A 12,439-nucleotide genomic window follows, 5' to 3' on the forward strand; every position below is an offset into this window, starting at 1 on the left:
TCAGGAGTCTCAAAGCGGCTAACATTCTCCTTTCCCTTCCTCCCCCACAACAAACACACTGTGAGGTGAGTGGAGCTGAGAGACTTCAGAGAAGTGTGACTGGCCCAAGGTCACCCAGCACCTGCATGTGGAGGAGCGGAGACGCGAACCCGGTTCCCCAGAGTACGAGACTACCGCTCTTAACCACTACACCACACTGGCTCTCGTTTGGGAAGGATTCCCCCATTAGGGTTTTTCATATAAAGAATTGTTGTATTTTGCAAACCCAAGCCTGCTGATATTTCCTTCTTGTGAGTGGGTGACATCATTTTGGCTAAATAAGTAACAGCACTCATACAGTGACTGCATCACTCTTATCCACAGATATGTATTTAACTGATTCTTGTTCAAAAAGAGCAAGAGGTACAGCAATCGTAACATATATTGCCTGATTTTGTGTACAAAATACTTGGCTCCTTCAGTTTTTTGCAATTTGTCAATGAAGCATGAGTCCCGTTCTCTGAACAAAATACAAACAAAAAGGAAATGCAAATATATTTTAAATACATATTTTAGATCAGTTCTGTTTCCCATGGGCTTTAAATTGGTTCAAGCCACAGCACTGTATAAATAAGATATTGCATGTACATCTGCAGCTGTATATCTGAATAGATTACTGGTTCAGTAGGATATTACATAATGAAGCCAAGGCTGCTTAATCAAGAGCCGTAATAGCAGTGAGTGCTTAGGAATGTAGCCCAAGGCCAAAACTGACAGCAGATGTACAGACTGAAGGGACCCCTTTCAAACACTTTCTGCAAAGGAAATATACACACTCAAGTAGTTTCAGAACAGCTCACACTCATGTAGCTAAACTACATTAAGAAATAAGGGAAAATAAATTTAAAGTATAATCCCATGCATATTAATACAAAAGTTAAGTTCCATGTGTTCAGTGGGGACTATTCCCAGATAAATGTGCACAGGATTGCAGCTTAAATTAGAAACCATTGGCAGCTATACATATTGATGTATATAGATTGATTGATTTGCAAATTGGCTGAACTTAGTCTTTTAAAGAAAATCTAAACAAGCTGTCAAATTTCATCTCTGCACACTCAGCTCCCACTAAACAAAGACCAAGTTGGGAGGGGAAAAATTCCAGTCCTCTAACTCTTTCTTTAATTACTTAGGTAGTAAAACTAGATAGATTTTCATACTCAGGGATGCAAAATGCCAGTACAAAGTGATGGTTGAACCTACATACAATAACCATACACAGGGAACCACCTGCATGCAGCTTTTTCAAACAGCTTTCTAGTGCTCATCCAACTACCATGAGACTGTATTCCTCAGCCCTGAAACATGAAAAATTTCAGCCTACTGATTAATCTGACTGAGCTCTGAACAGAGAAGAGTTTCATCCTTTAAAGCACTCTAAAACAAAACAAGATATATTTCATTTGTGATCTCCAGAAGTGTAAATCCTTGGAAAAATTAATCCATTAAAAATATGCACACGTCGGATTGCAGTCTGCAATTAGATACATTAAAATAGTATAACTGCAACATTGGCGATGGAAAAAATCCAAGAGTTTCCTCCATTTGCAGGTCAGAATCTTGTACACTGTGCAATGTACACTTTGCATCATTACAAACTGGCAGATTATTTGGGGATGAGATCAGTCCCATAGTGCATTTGGTGAAGAAGGAATAGAGGAAGGGTCTCCATAAGTCCTCAGACATGTATTTTCTCAGTGGTTTCTATCAGCTCTTTAACACCGTGCAACAGTCTCTCTTCATTTCAGAAGGTGAGTCAGTTGGTCGTGCAAATTTGAAGACTGTTCAACACTGAAGATGAGAAGGAAGACTTCAATAGACATTCAAGGATATTAGGATATATTAAATATTGACTGTAAATGGGCCAGTCTGGGCTGCTTCTGCAATGTAAAGATGGACCAGGGTTGTCAGGATAAAATGGGGAGGGATCTGCTGATTTAGTCCACTAATCGCCCCTCCCAAAATATCCTTTAGAGATTGAAAGAAGAGGACACCCTAAGTCAACAAGAAGGGAACAGATGCTTCCATTTTAAAGGTTAACATTTAATACCCCACTGACTGACCCAAAAGGTTTTGCAGCAGCTTAAAAGAATAGAAATAATGTTTGTTTTTACCTAACAAAACCACTTTACACCCAGGACTTAATTCAATTGCATCAACAACCAAGTAGCTAAAGATCCAACATTCTAGATACTTATCTTGGAGTGAACTAAACATGGCTAGGATTGGACTGCACATCTTTCTGACTGAGAAATGGGGGCAAGGAAGAAGTGAGGTGTAAATGGGGACAATTTAAACGAAAGCCATAAGCATGAGGCTCATTGGCAGAATGAATCTGAGCTTGAGCGATCAGGATGTCACCTAGGAGAAGAACCTTTGAAGTGCAATCCTGTGGGTGTTCACTTGGAAATAAGTCCCAATGTGTTAAACAGGGACTGCTCACCAGTAGTAAGCCTTACTCTCACAAATGGAGGTCCGTAGAGAAGGAAACAAAAACCATGGTGGAAAAAGCCAAAACAGTAAAGAGTATAGCCTTCTTGGTCCACTCACCTTTTTAAAACCATTTTTATATATCAAACAGTTTTATATATGCTTTTATTATATTGTAAACTGCTTCAAGATGCTTCATAAGCATAGCTGTCAAGTGTTCCTTATTTGAAGGGACAGTCCCTTATTCCAGGGCCATGTCCCGCTGCTGTACCTTTTTGATGGATGTCCCTTAAATGTCCCTTAAATGATGTCCCTTAAATTTCAAAGGAAGCAGCTCCTCTCCCTCCTGCCCTGCTGGCCAGGGAGGAGGGAGGCTCCAACTGTGTTGCTTGGCTGCGTTGCTCACCCAATAAGAAGTCTAAGAACGACTGGGGGGTGGAGCTTGCATGCCTTGTGTGTGGCTAGTTAATGCAAGCTGAGGAGGTTTTTGAATGCTGGACGCCATTTTGTTGCACGTGCTGCTGCAAACTTTGCAGTGCAAAGCCAGCCGGGGAGCCATCTTAAGTTGAGGCTGCATAGGCCTTGTGGTGCATGTGATTCAGATTCTAGTCAGTTGAACCTCTGGTTACAAAGTTGGTTGGACAGTGTTCTCGGTGCTACCAGCATGAGTTTGACCAGACTGCAGGAGGACAGGAAGACTGGAGTGTCTGGAACAGGTAAGGCTGCAGGTCCCTTATTTTGGCTGCTGGTCCCTTATTTTCAAGGCTGCTGGTCCCTTATTTTCAAATTTGTTAGTTGACAGCTATGTTCATAAGAAGCAGTTCATAAATTAAAGGCTCTGGTTGATTATTTATGTATGTATTTATTTCTTCACACATTTTACCTGTTTTTACTATGTTACACTTTAAAAATCAAGCAATATCACTATTATTTAACATTTATTTGGCACCAGCAGTGTGCCACCTTTGTACAGTTTTGTACAGAGGTGATATAGTCCTAACCTATTTGGTTTACATTCAAAATAACATGAACAGAACAAAAGGCAAAAGTAGCAACAAGGGGGAGTGTAAAAGCCACTCAAATAAAGCAGAGCAAACTTACTTTTTCTGAATAGCTTCTTGCCTAGAAAAAAAAAGATGTCAATATAAAATAAATTATAAGGAAACTGGCTGCAAGGTGCTTAAGAACACAAACAGGTTGAACTGAATTCTGAACTGATGCAAGGCAGCCTGATTTCAGGAAGCTAAATAAATGAACGAGTCGAGTATCAGATTGACTTCACTTCCATGATATATATAGAACTGAACTGACATCCTGAAATTGCTACCAGTGTTGCAAAGAAGCTTGTGAAGTAAAGCTGCAAAAAGATAAATCCTACTTCTGAAGATTCCTTTTATGATGGCCATTAGATGCGTCTCAGAGATGTGTAAGGTAAAACAACCTAAGAGTCAATTTAGCTATTTTATCTTAGTAGTTAATAACAGAAGCTATATTGGAATGCTGGTAGTAGAGGACAAGAGTAACAAAATAATGCAGTGTGGAGTGTAGCTGTTCAAGATTCCAGCATTTTTTGTTCCATTCTACAATCCCCAACAGTCAGACAGCATTCATTGGACAATAAGCATGTTTGGGAAGATTTCCTCCTTAGGGTCCCCCCCCAAAAAATGTTTTTCTACTTCTGCAAATCATGGAGTTCCCCCAAGCTTGCTGAAATGTCACTTTTGTGTTTGGTAAGTGAAGTTTTGGTTACATCACAGCCTGGACACTGGAAACATTAGAGGGGATGAGATTTTAATAGAGATTTCTATTTCAATCAAATAAAGAGTACACAATGCATATACTTACTGGTACTGCAGATGAGTAGTTATAATGGCCATTTTCCTTAAACTCTGCAAAGGAGAAAATATTAAATACGGTAGATTTCCCCTCACTATGATTCTCAATCATTACTCATGGTATTTTACGTTACACTCTCCTAGCCTTGAGTATCTGTTGTTCTGAATGATCTGAAAGCTTTTGAAATTAACTTTATTTAACAATTTTATTTTTCCAGCTCTATACCTAGCCACTTCATACATTCTCCCAAATTTTTCAGTTCTGATCATGACACACCCTCCTAGAACTCATTTGGAAGCTTCCCTTCTAATTTTATTTAATACTGGATTTCAGATTCAATTCAGTAATTTTGGAATTCTAATCCTGAGAGCAACAAGCAAGATTCCTAATTGGCAAGCTTGATTAAAATAAAAAATAAAAATCTACCAGGCTTGGGCTGGACAACATACAGCTCACATGCCATCTGTAACCAACCACACCAGCTGCCACCAGCCATGGCCTAAAGTTCATCACCAGCAACTGTATAAATTATGGGAAAATGCAATCACATTTTCTAGTTTTGGTTGAGTTTCATAGGAAGCAGAGTTCCCCTCTTAGCCACAGAAGCTGAGCAAGCTCCCTTGCCACATAGACTGACTCACTTAGAAGTCTGTAGACTGCCAATACTGCTCAAGAATTAATAAAATAAATAATAAACCTTTATTGTCACTACACCACCTGTATGCAGTGAAATTAAATGAGCCCCCCTCCCCCCCACACATACACTTATTTCCTGAAACTCCAACATAAATCATGAAGGCACAAGACTGGAATTATTGGGGCGGCGATGCACAGATATATAAGCCAACCGTATGTAGCAATGTCCACACTCCCATATTTCAGAGATGAACAACTAGAGATGAATGATTTATTTATTTATTGTCTAGCTCAAAGCTGGTAACGTTCTTGGTATAGATAACAATAAGCCAATGACTGTTTAATTCTCTTTAAATCTAACCATTAATACTAATGTCAAGGCTATTCTGATAAACACATAAACACTAATGTAGACTATTTGAAAATGATAAAGGCAGGTAGCCTATAGTGCTTCTGAGGTGAAGTCCAGATCATGTTAGGAATGGTGGAGAAACAAACACCTTTCAATTCCTAACCCTGCACTTTATGAGTCACCTCCTCTTTTTCCCATGTCTTGCAGTTCACAGAGAAGAACCTAGTTATCTGACAAAGTCCTCACTTTTGTAGCTCAAGTATTTCTTACATCTTCTGAGTGCAGAATGGCATCCTCTTGCATCACCATGTTTCTGGCAGCTTGTCCTAAGAACTGAAAGACATGGAAGCCACAGTAAGATACACAAGTTTCCTGTTCTTAGGTGCCAGTGATGTAGCATTCCACTGGTCCTCAAAGGTGGCAATTCTGCGCATAGCTTACTATTCCAGTAGCATTTAAGCAATCTAAATGTAAGAATTATTGCAGGCTTAACAAACAGAGGGTTAAAAAAAATATTATTTGGGACTCATGGAAACATGCAGTCGGCTGCCATGAATTTGGAATTCTCTTTTATTTTGACACAAGGTTTCAAGTAAGCTAAAGAATTAATACTCGAAAGCACGGGTAAGCAAACTAAGGCCCGGGGGCCAGATCTGGCCCAATCACCTTCTAAATCCGGACCGCGGACGGTCCAGGAATCAGCATGTTTTTACATGAGTAGAATGTGTGCTTTTATTTAAAAAGAATCTCTGGGTTATTTGTGGGGCATAGGAATTTGTTCATTTTTTCTTCTTCAAAACATAGTCTGGCCCCTGACAAGGTCTGAAGGACAGTGAACCAGACCCCCGCTGAAAAAGTTTGCTGACCTCTGCTCCAAAGGCTTGGGGACATTGAGATGCAATCATGAGCAGCTGAAATCAAGACTTGACAATTGAATAATTTGTATGCTTCCTTTATTCTATTGAACTTATCCCTTCTAAGATATCTGGTAGACCTACCAAACATTAAAATGAGGGTAGCCTTTACACAGGCAAGTTTAAATGTCCTTCTACTAGAGGACTGATAAGATGGCACAAAGGAATTCCTAAGAAGGACAAAGTTTGTGGTTGCAACTCTGTGCCAATAGAAGACAGAACTCATGTGCCCCTTGAATGCCCTTTAGAAACAACTATTTACCCATTGCTAAGAACATAGAAGGGAAGGTCACCCCTAGCAAAGACTTGTTTTTTGCTGTCTCTTGTAGAGAAGTATATATCCTTTCAGAATATCTGAATTTCTTGCTAAGGCTCTACAAATCCATGCTATTAAACTTAAATGGGTTACAGGAAATGATTTATCCTTTAAAGGTTAAGGAGCAGAAATGTAAATCTCTATTATTAATATTTTTGTTATCATTTTCATGTGTATAATGGCTGTCTGCTAAAACACAATAAACTGACTAATTCTTATTTATATGTTTTCCAAAAGAAAATAAAACAAATTGTACAGCATTTTCCAATTAGCATTCCGTTAGTGTCTGACTTCCCCTCTACCCTTCCATGGTTTCCTCAAATTTCCTAGTACTGCTGCATATTATAATTATTCTATGCCTTCTCTCCTCCACCGTATTCTCAGTATACATTTTCTGCTGTTCTTACTCAAATCCTGCTTGCGTTTTAACATGTTTACAATAAAAAAAAAATTTAATCTACAAACATTTCCAATCCTCCTTGAAAAAAGTCTCATCTTGCTCTGTAATTTTACTAGTTAAATTTGCTAATTCAGCATATTCCATCAGTTTCAACTGCCAATCCTCTTTAGTAGGTACTGCCTCATCTCACCATTTTTTTGTGCATATAGTATTCTTGCTCACAGAGAAGAATAAATTCTTTTGGGTGTTTTTGGTACTTCTGTCCCAGTTATCCCTAAAAGAAAAGCTTCTGGTCTTTTGGGTAGAGCCTCCTTAAATATTCTCTTTACCTTGCTATAAATCATCTCCCAGAGTTTTAACCCAGGGAGTCCCAGAAAATAGGTAATGCCATGTAGCCCCCCCCCCCCCATGAGCCCCTGTGAGGCTGTTGCCTCAAGTGGCACTTTGAGAGGGGCAACAGATTTGCTCTGAGTGCTGCACCTGCCTCCTTGCATTCTGCCAGGAGTTCTCTGGAAGGGTATTTATTTATTTAGCTTTATATTTTTAATAAAAATCTCAAAGCAGTTTACAGCATATTAAATCAATAAAACAACAGCCAGGCAATGTTCCTCTGGCCTCATGAGGAGCCTCTTCAGTAGGGCTGGTGAATCTGGGCCTCGTCCACTAGGCCAAGTGGAAGGGGCCTTGCAGGGAGCGGCTAACTTCTATAATACCTTATTCTCATGAGCGGAAGAATTTTTAAGGTTTTTTGTATGGGAGCGAAAAAATAAATAAAAAGTACTTCCAAACCCACCCACCCCATATGCTTCTTTATTTGACAACTTGTTGCTTTTAAGGCCGACATATCTTGCAGATGTGTTCAGTCACTTGAATGTAATGCCTCAAAATAGGGAATAAATTTTACAAATTTTGTCTGTTAAAAAGTCAAAATCCTCCCTCCCAGGCAAAAACAACAGGGCTTTTTGTCCTTTTCAAAAGCATCATCACTTATGTTCTTTAATAAATGCAAGCAACTTGTATCAAATCCCTACCCCCACCCCTTTCTCAACTTGGAGACTGTCACAGGTGGCCAGAAGGCTGTTGTTCTCATGTCTAGCTTGGGGACTTCCCACAGGCATCTGGCAAGATACTGTGAGAAGATGATGCTGGCCCAATCCTGCAGGCTTCTCTGCAGAAAGGCAGACCAAGATTCATATTGCCAATCATTTGTCAACAGTGCGGAGCACAGTATTTTATGATTGCAGCTAGTGGGAGAGAACTACTACGGCTTTTTAAAAGTGTGCTGAGAACTTTTGATTTTAAACCCCCGTTTCGATACCCATTTTCAAAACCAGAACAAGGAGTACAATGGAAAGCACTACTCAGCTGCTGTCCAACCCCCCTCCCCCCATGCCTAGGGCACTACACCCCCCTTACAGCGATAGGAAGCTGGAGCAGTTCCAAAACAGCCGGCATCCCACAGAGAATACAAATCCCACCATGCATTGCGCCCCCAGCTGCCGGTCTAGAGTTTTGCCGCAGCGCAGTGCTTTCTGGGCCTCGTAGTCTCTCTCACCTCGGCGCTCCGAGAACCCTTCAGCACCTGTTTGGTGAGGGCGATGACATCCGTGCCGCAGCTGGTCACCTTCTCGGTCAACAGTCCCTTCACCGAGTGGCCGAATCGAGTCTGAACGTCCACGGCGCTCGCAGCTGAGGGTGCCGCCATCTTGGTAATGTCACCTGCCCGAACAAGCCCGTCTCCCACGTGAAGGATGCAACGACGGCGAGCGAGAAAGGGCAAAACAGGTGAAAAGGCAAGACGGCGAAACCGCTCTCCCACGATCTTACGGATGTTGTGTTCTCAGTCTGTCAGACCCACACAGTCAGACATTAAGAAGTAACGGGGACATGCCCTTCCCCATTATTATTTATTTCTCAGGATCACCGCTTCTTCACACAGTGATTTATTTGCGCGCGCACGCGCGCGCGCACACACACACACCCCTCCTCAACCAAGATACTCAGATATAAATGAGAACAGAAAACAGAATCACAATCCCAGCCAATAAAATACAAATGTTTAATCAAATTAAAAGCGACAAAGCAGAAACACCAGAGAGGCACTCACAATCACACCAGTGTGGTGTACCACACCCTTCAAGAACTACTGTTTTAAGCTCCTTTGGTCAGGGACCTTTCTGCTCATTCTTTGTAAAATGCCAAGTGCAGACATGACACTGTATGAAAATATTAATAGTTGTCAGCTAAACCTGTAGTGAAAGGAGGTGGTAGAACACTGAGGTGAAAGAATGGGCTGCAGCCAGCACTTCATGGTAGGAAACAACACTTTTGTCTTTGCCTGCATATAAAAACTCCCTGTAAGGAGAAAATGAACACATGCTGGAGAAATGTTCTGTGCCAGTAATCTCCCTGCTGGGCTAGTTTTCTCCTTGCAGGAGAAGCAGCACCGCTCACCTGTCTTCCCAACATCAAACATCCCTGCCCGTTACCGACAGCAAGAAGGGGAGAAAGTGAGGAGCTTAGGTGCAAGAGCAGTGCCAAGTGCAGTGGCAGAACCAATCTGATGTACCTGCCACTATGCTCACACTGCACCAAGCTCCCTGCCGCTGCATCCTTCCCTCTCCTGGTAACTGGGAGTGACACTCAGGGTTGGGAAGCCTGGTGAGCAACGCTGCCCCACCTCACCAACTGTTACTGGTATCACCTCTGCATCCTCAATTTCATGCAAGCTTCCAATTGCTATTTTGGCCAACTTAAGAAGCCTAAATGGGAGAAATAGATATCTACAGTAAACAATACACATGAAAATGCTACATACAGTGGTACCTCAGGTTAAGTACTTAATTCGTTCCAGAGGTCCATTCTTAACCCAAAACTGTTCTTAACCTGAAGCAGCACTTTAGCTAATTGGGCCTCCCGCTGCTGCCGCACTACCGCTGCACGATTTCTGTTCTCATCCTGAAGCAAAGTTCTTTTTTTTTTTTAAATAATATTTATTAAGCATTTTCAAATATAACAGAAATAGAAAAATCTTATTTTCATTAACATTTTTCCAGGACTTCCCCCCCCACCCCCTTTTGTATTCCAATTCTTTCAATTAAATTCAACAAGTTCTTACCCCAAGTTTTAAACTTATTACAATTAACCCAATATTAAGAATATTTTTCCCTCCCCTAAAATCGACCTTGCTCCCTTCCACGAGTTCCCCACTTTAATATGCAGAACAGATTAAAATTTTAAAAAGATAGGGGAAAAAAAGTATAATTTAACACCCTTTGGATTCCAAATTTCCCTCCCCCCTTTCCCGGTTGCGTTCCCCAATGTCCATCAATGCCTGTTGTCATCCTGGAGATCCCACTTCTAGGCCGAAATCCTTTGCCGTCTTTTTAAATAGTCTTTGCCATCTTTTTAATCATCTTTAGTTTCAAGCGTCCAATCTTGGGAGAAATTCTATCTCAAAAAGGTCCATTTTTTTTTTGTCCGATTCTTATTATTCATGTTGTTCTTGTTCTCTCCCCTCATTTTTCTCTAGTTTCATTTCCTGCTCTCCTGCAAAAATGTTCCAATTCCAAAAGCATCTAAATTCTCCTACAGAGGCTTTGTTATTCAGGAACAAAACTTATGTCAAGTCCCTTCCATTCTTCAATAGATAAGTCTATTGTCTCCTTTAGTGTAGAGACCTCTGTAGACAAAATAGTATTCCATTTCTGCAGTTTCCCAGGAGATAAAAAATCCAGTTCAAGTTCCGTGGCAACAATACTTGTAATGTCCCACAGCCCCTCTAGGGGGATTATAGTTACTCAGTTTCCTTCCAGATCCACCCAACAGTCAAAGTAACTTGTAATTCCTTATTTTAGACAATTTGTATCTAATTCATAACAAATGTAACCGGCAAAGTCCTCCTAGCAAAGTTCTCTTTTTATTCTTCAGCTTTGACAGCTCCTTTGACAGCTGTCAAAGCCTCTGTTTCTCCTCTCCCGGCGCTCTCGCGGATCGCTCCCGGTCTCGGGGGGGGGGTTGCATTTTAGCTCACATCTACTTTTCTCCTCCAGCCCAATCTTATAACTTTCCGTTGTGAAATTAATAACTTTATCAAACTTAGGTAGCACTCGATCTTAGTTGTTAAATCCTTTGCTTTAAATCCTCTACAACAGGGGGGAGGCTGATTTCCTTTTTGCTCCTCCCCCGCTCACTCCTAATTTAAAATTTAATTTTTTTCCCTTTTTTAAGTCCAGTTTCCAATTACTCACGGGTTGTTCTTTTATTCCGAATTTTCAATTGAAGAAGTCAGCGCTCTCCGCCAAATGGAATGCGGCTTCGCTCGGCAGGGGAAGCGGAGGACTCACAGCACCACCACCCCCCCGTCACCCGCTCCGCAGCCTTTAAAAAGGCTCCTTCGCGTGGTCGGGGGGGGGCGCAAATGGTGCCAGCCGAGTCACCATGCCCATGGGTTTCAGCGCCCATGGTTTTTGAGGGTCCCCGCGTCGCCGGCGCGGTAGAACCCAGCCCCTGCCGAGCCGACTCCCTCCGGAGCTCGGAGGGAGTCCGCCATTCGGCGATGGCGCCAACCCGGAAGTCTGAAGCAAAGTTCTTAACCCGAAGCACTATTTCTGGGTTAGCAGTGTCTGTAACCTGAAGCGTATGTAACCTGAAGTGTATGTAACCCAAGGTACCACTGTATTTATCTGCCTAAGCAAATTCAGCTGAGACTGTTCCAAGGTTGCAATGGAAATTAGGCAGAATGGATATGGGGAAATGACAGTACCGGCCTTAGCCATAGCAGTATCCAACTGCATAACTTATCTGGGGTCTCAGAACATTCAGCTTTGATCTTGTCATTACTTCAGAAGGCAGCGTCCCTCAGCTGTCACCTTGAGAAGTATCAAGAAATAGTGACCCCCAAGGGATGGCAGTGTTCACAACTGTCAAAATGGACCCTGACACCTGGAGATGGGGATGTCATAGAAAGCTGGTCTCAAGGGGAAGATATTTTGTGCCATCTTAAAGACTCACAAATTTATTATGGCATAAGCTTTCATGGACCATTGTCCATCGGTTGATCCAATGAAGTAAAGTGCCTGAAAGTTTATACTTATACCATTATTTAAAATGTGTTAGTCTTTAAGGTGCCACAAGATATGAGTTGCCAAAACAATTCACTGAGCTCTCCTGTGACACAAGCTTGGAAGTGCAATTTCAGCAACTAACATTACAGTGGTACCTCAGGTTACAGACGCTTCAGGTAACAGATGCTTCAGGTTACAGACTCTGCTAACCCAGAAATAGTACCTCGGGTTAAGAACTTTGCTTCACGATGAGAACAGAAATCGAGCTGCGGCGGTACAGCAGCAGTGGGAGGCCCCATTAGCTAAAGTGGTGCTTCAGGTTAAGAACAGTTTCAGGTTAAGAACGGACCTCCAGAAAGAATTAAGTTCTTAACCCGAGGTACCACTGTATCTGCACGGTGGAACCTTCCCACGTTTTCTTCTTTCCATGACCCACCCCCTAAAATCCCC

At 41.7% G+C, this 12,439-nt stretch overlaps 1 protein-coding gene across 1 annotated transcript; it reads right to left on the bottom strand.

The window, feature by feature from the left end:
* Positions 1-1,003: 1,003 nt before the first annotated feature.
* Positions 1,004-8,743, bottom strand: BORCS7 (BLOC-1 related complex subunit 7). The gene is made up of 5 exons (XM_079977523.1): positions 8,479-8,743; positions 5,564-5,626; positions 4,315-4,358; positions 3,571-3,591; positions 1,004-1,830 (listed from the first exon to the last, which is right to left on the bottom strand). The coding sequence occupies exons 1-5, from the start codon at positions 8,626-8,628 to the stop codon at positions 1,779-1,781; spliced, it is 330 nt and encodes a 109-aa protein (XP_079833649.1). The 5' UTR covers positions 8,629-8,743; the 3' UTR covers positions 1,004-1,778.
* Positions 8,744-12,439: the final 3,696 nt, after the last annotated feature.

Source organism: Podarcis cretensis (assembly GCF_951804945.1).
Source record: "Podarcis cretensis genome assembly, chromosome: 5".
NCBI lineage: Eukaryota > Metazoa > Chordata > Lepidosauria > Squamata > Lacertidae > Podarcis > Podarcis cretensis.

What these genes read in the sequence shown, in the direction of transcription:
- BORCS7 (XM_079977523.1), bottom strand. Translation starts at nt 8,628, where the DNA reads ATGGCGGCACCCTCAGCTGCGAGCGCCGTGGACGTTCAGACTCGATTC. An exon ending in AGGGTTCTCGGAGCGCCGAG is followed by an intron (nt 5,627 to 8,478) that starts GTGAGAGAGACT and finishes CATGTCTTTCAG; the next exon opens with TTCTTAGGACAAGCTGCCAG. An exon ending in CAAGAAGCTATTCAGAAAAA is followed by an intron (nt 1,831 to 3,570) that starts GTAAGTTTGCTC and finishes TCTCATCTTCAG; the next exon opens with TGTTGAACAGTCTTCAAATT.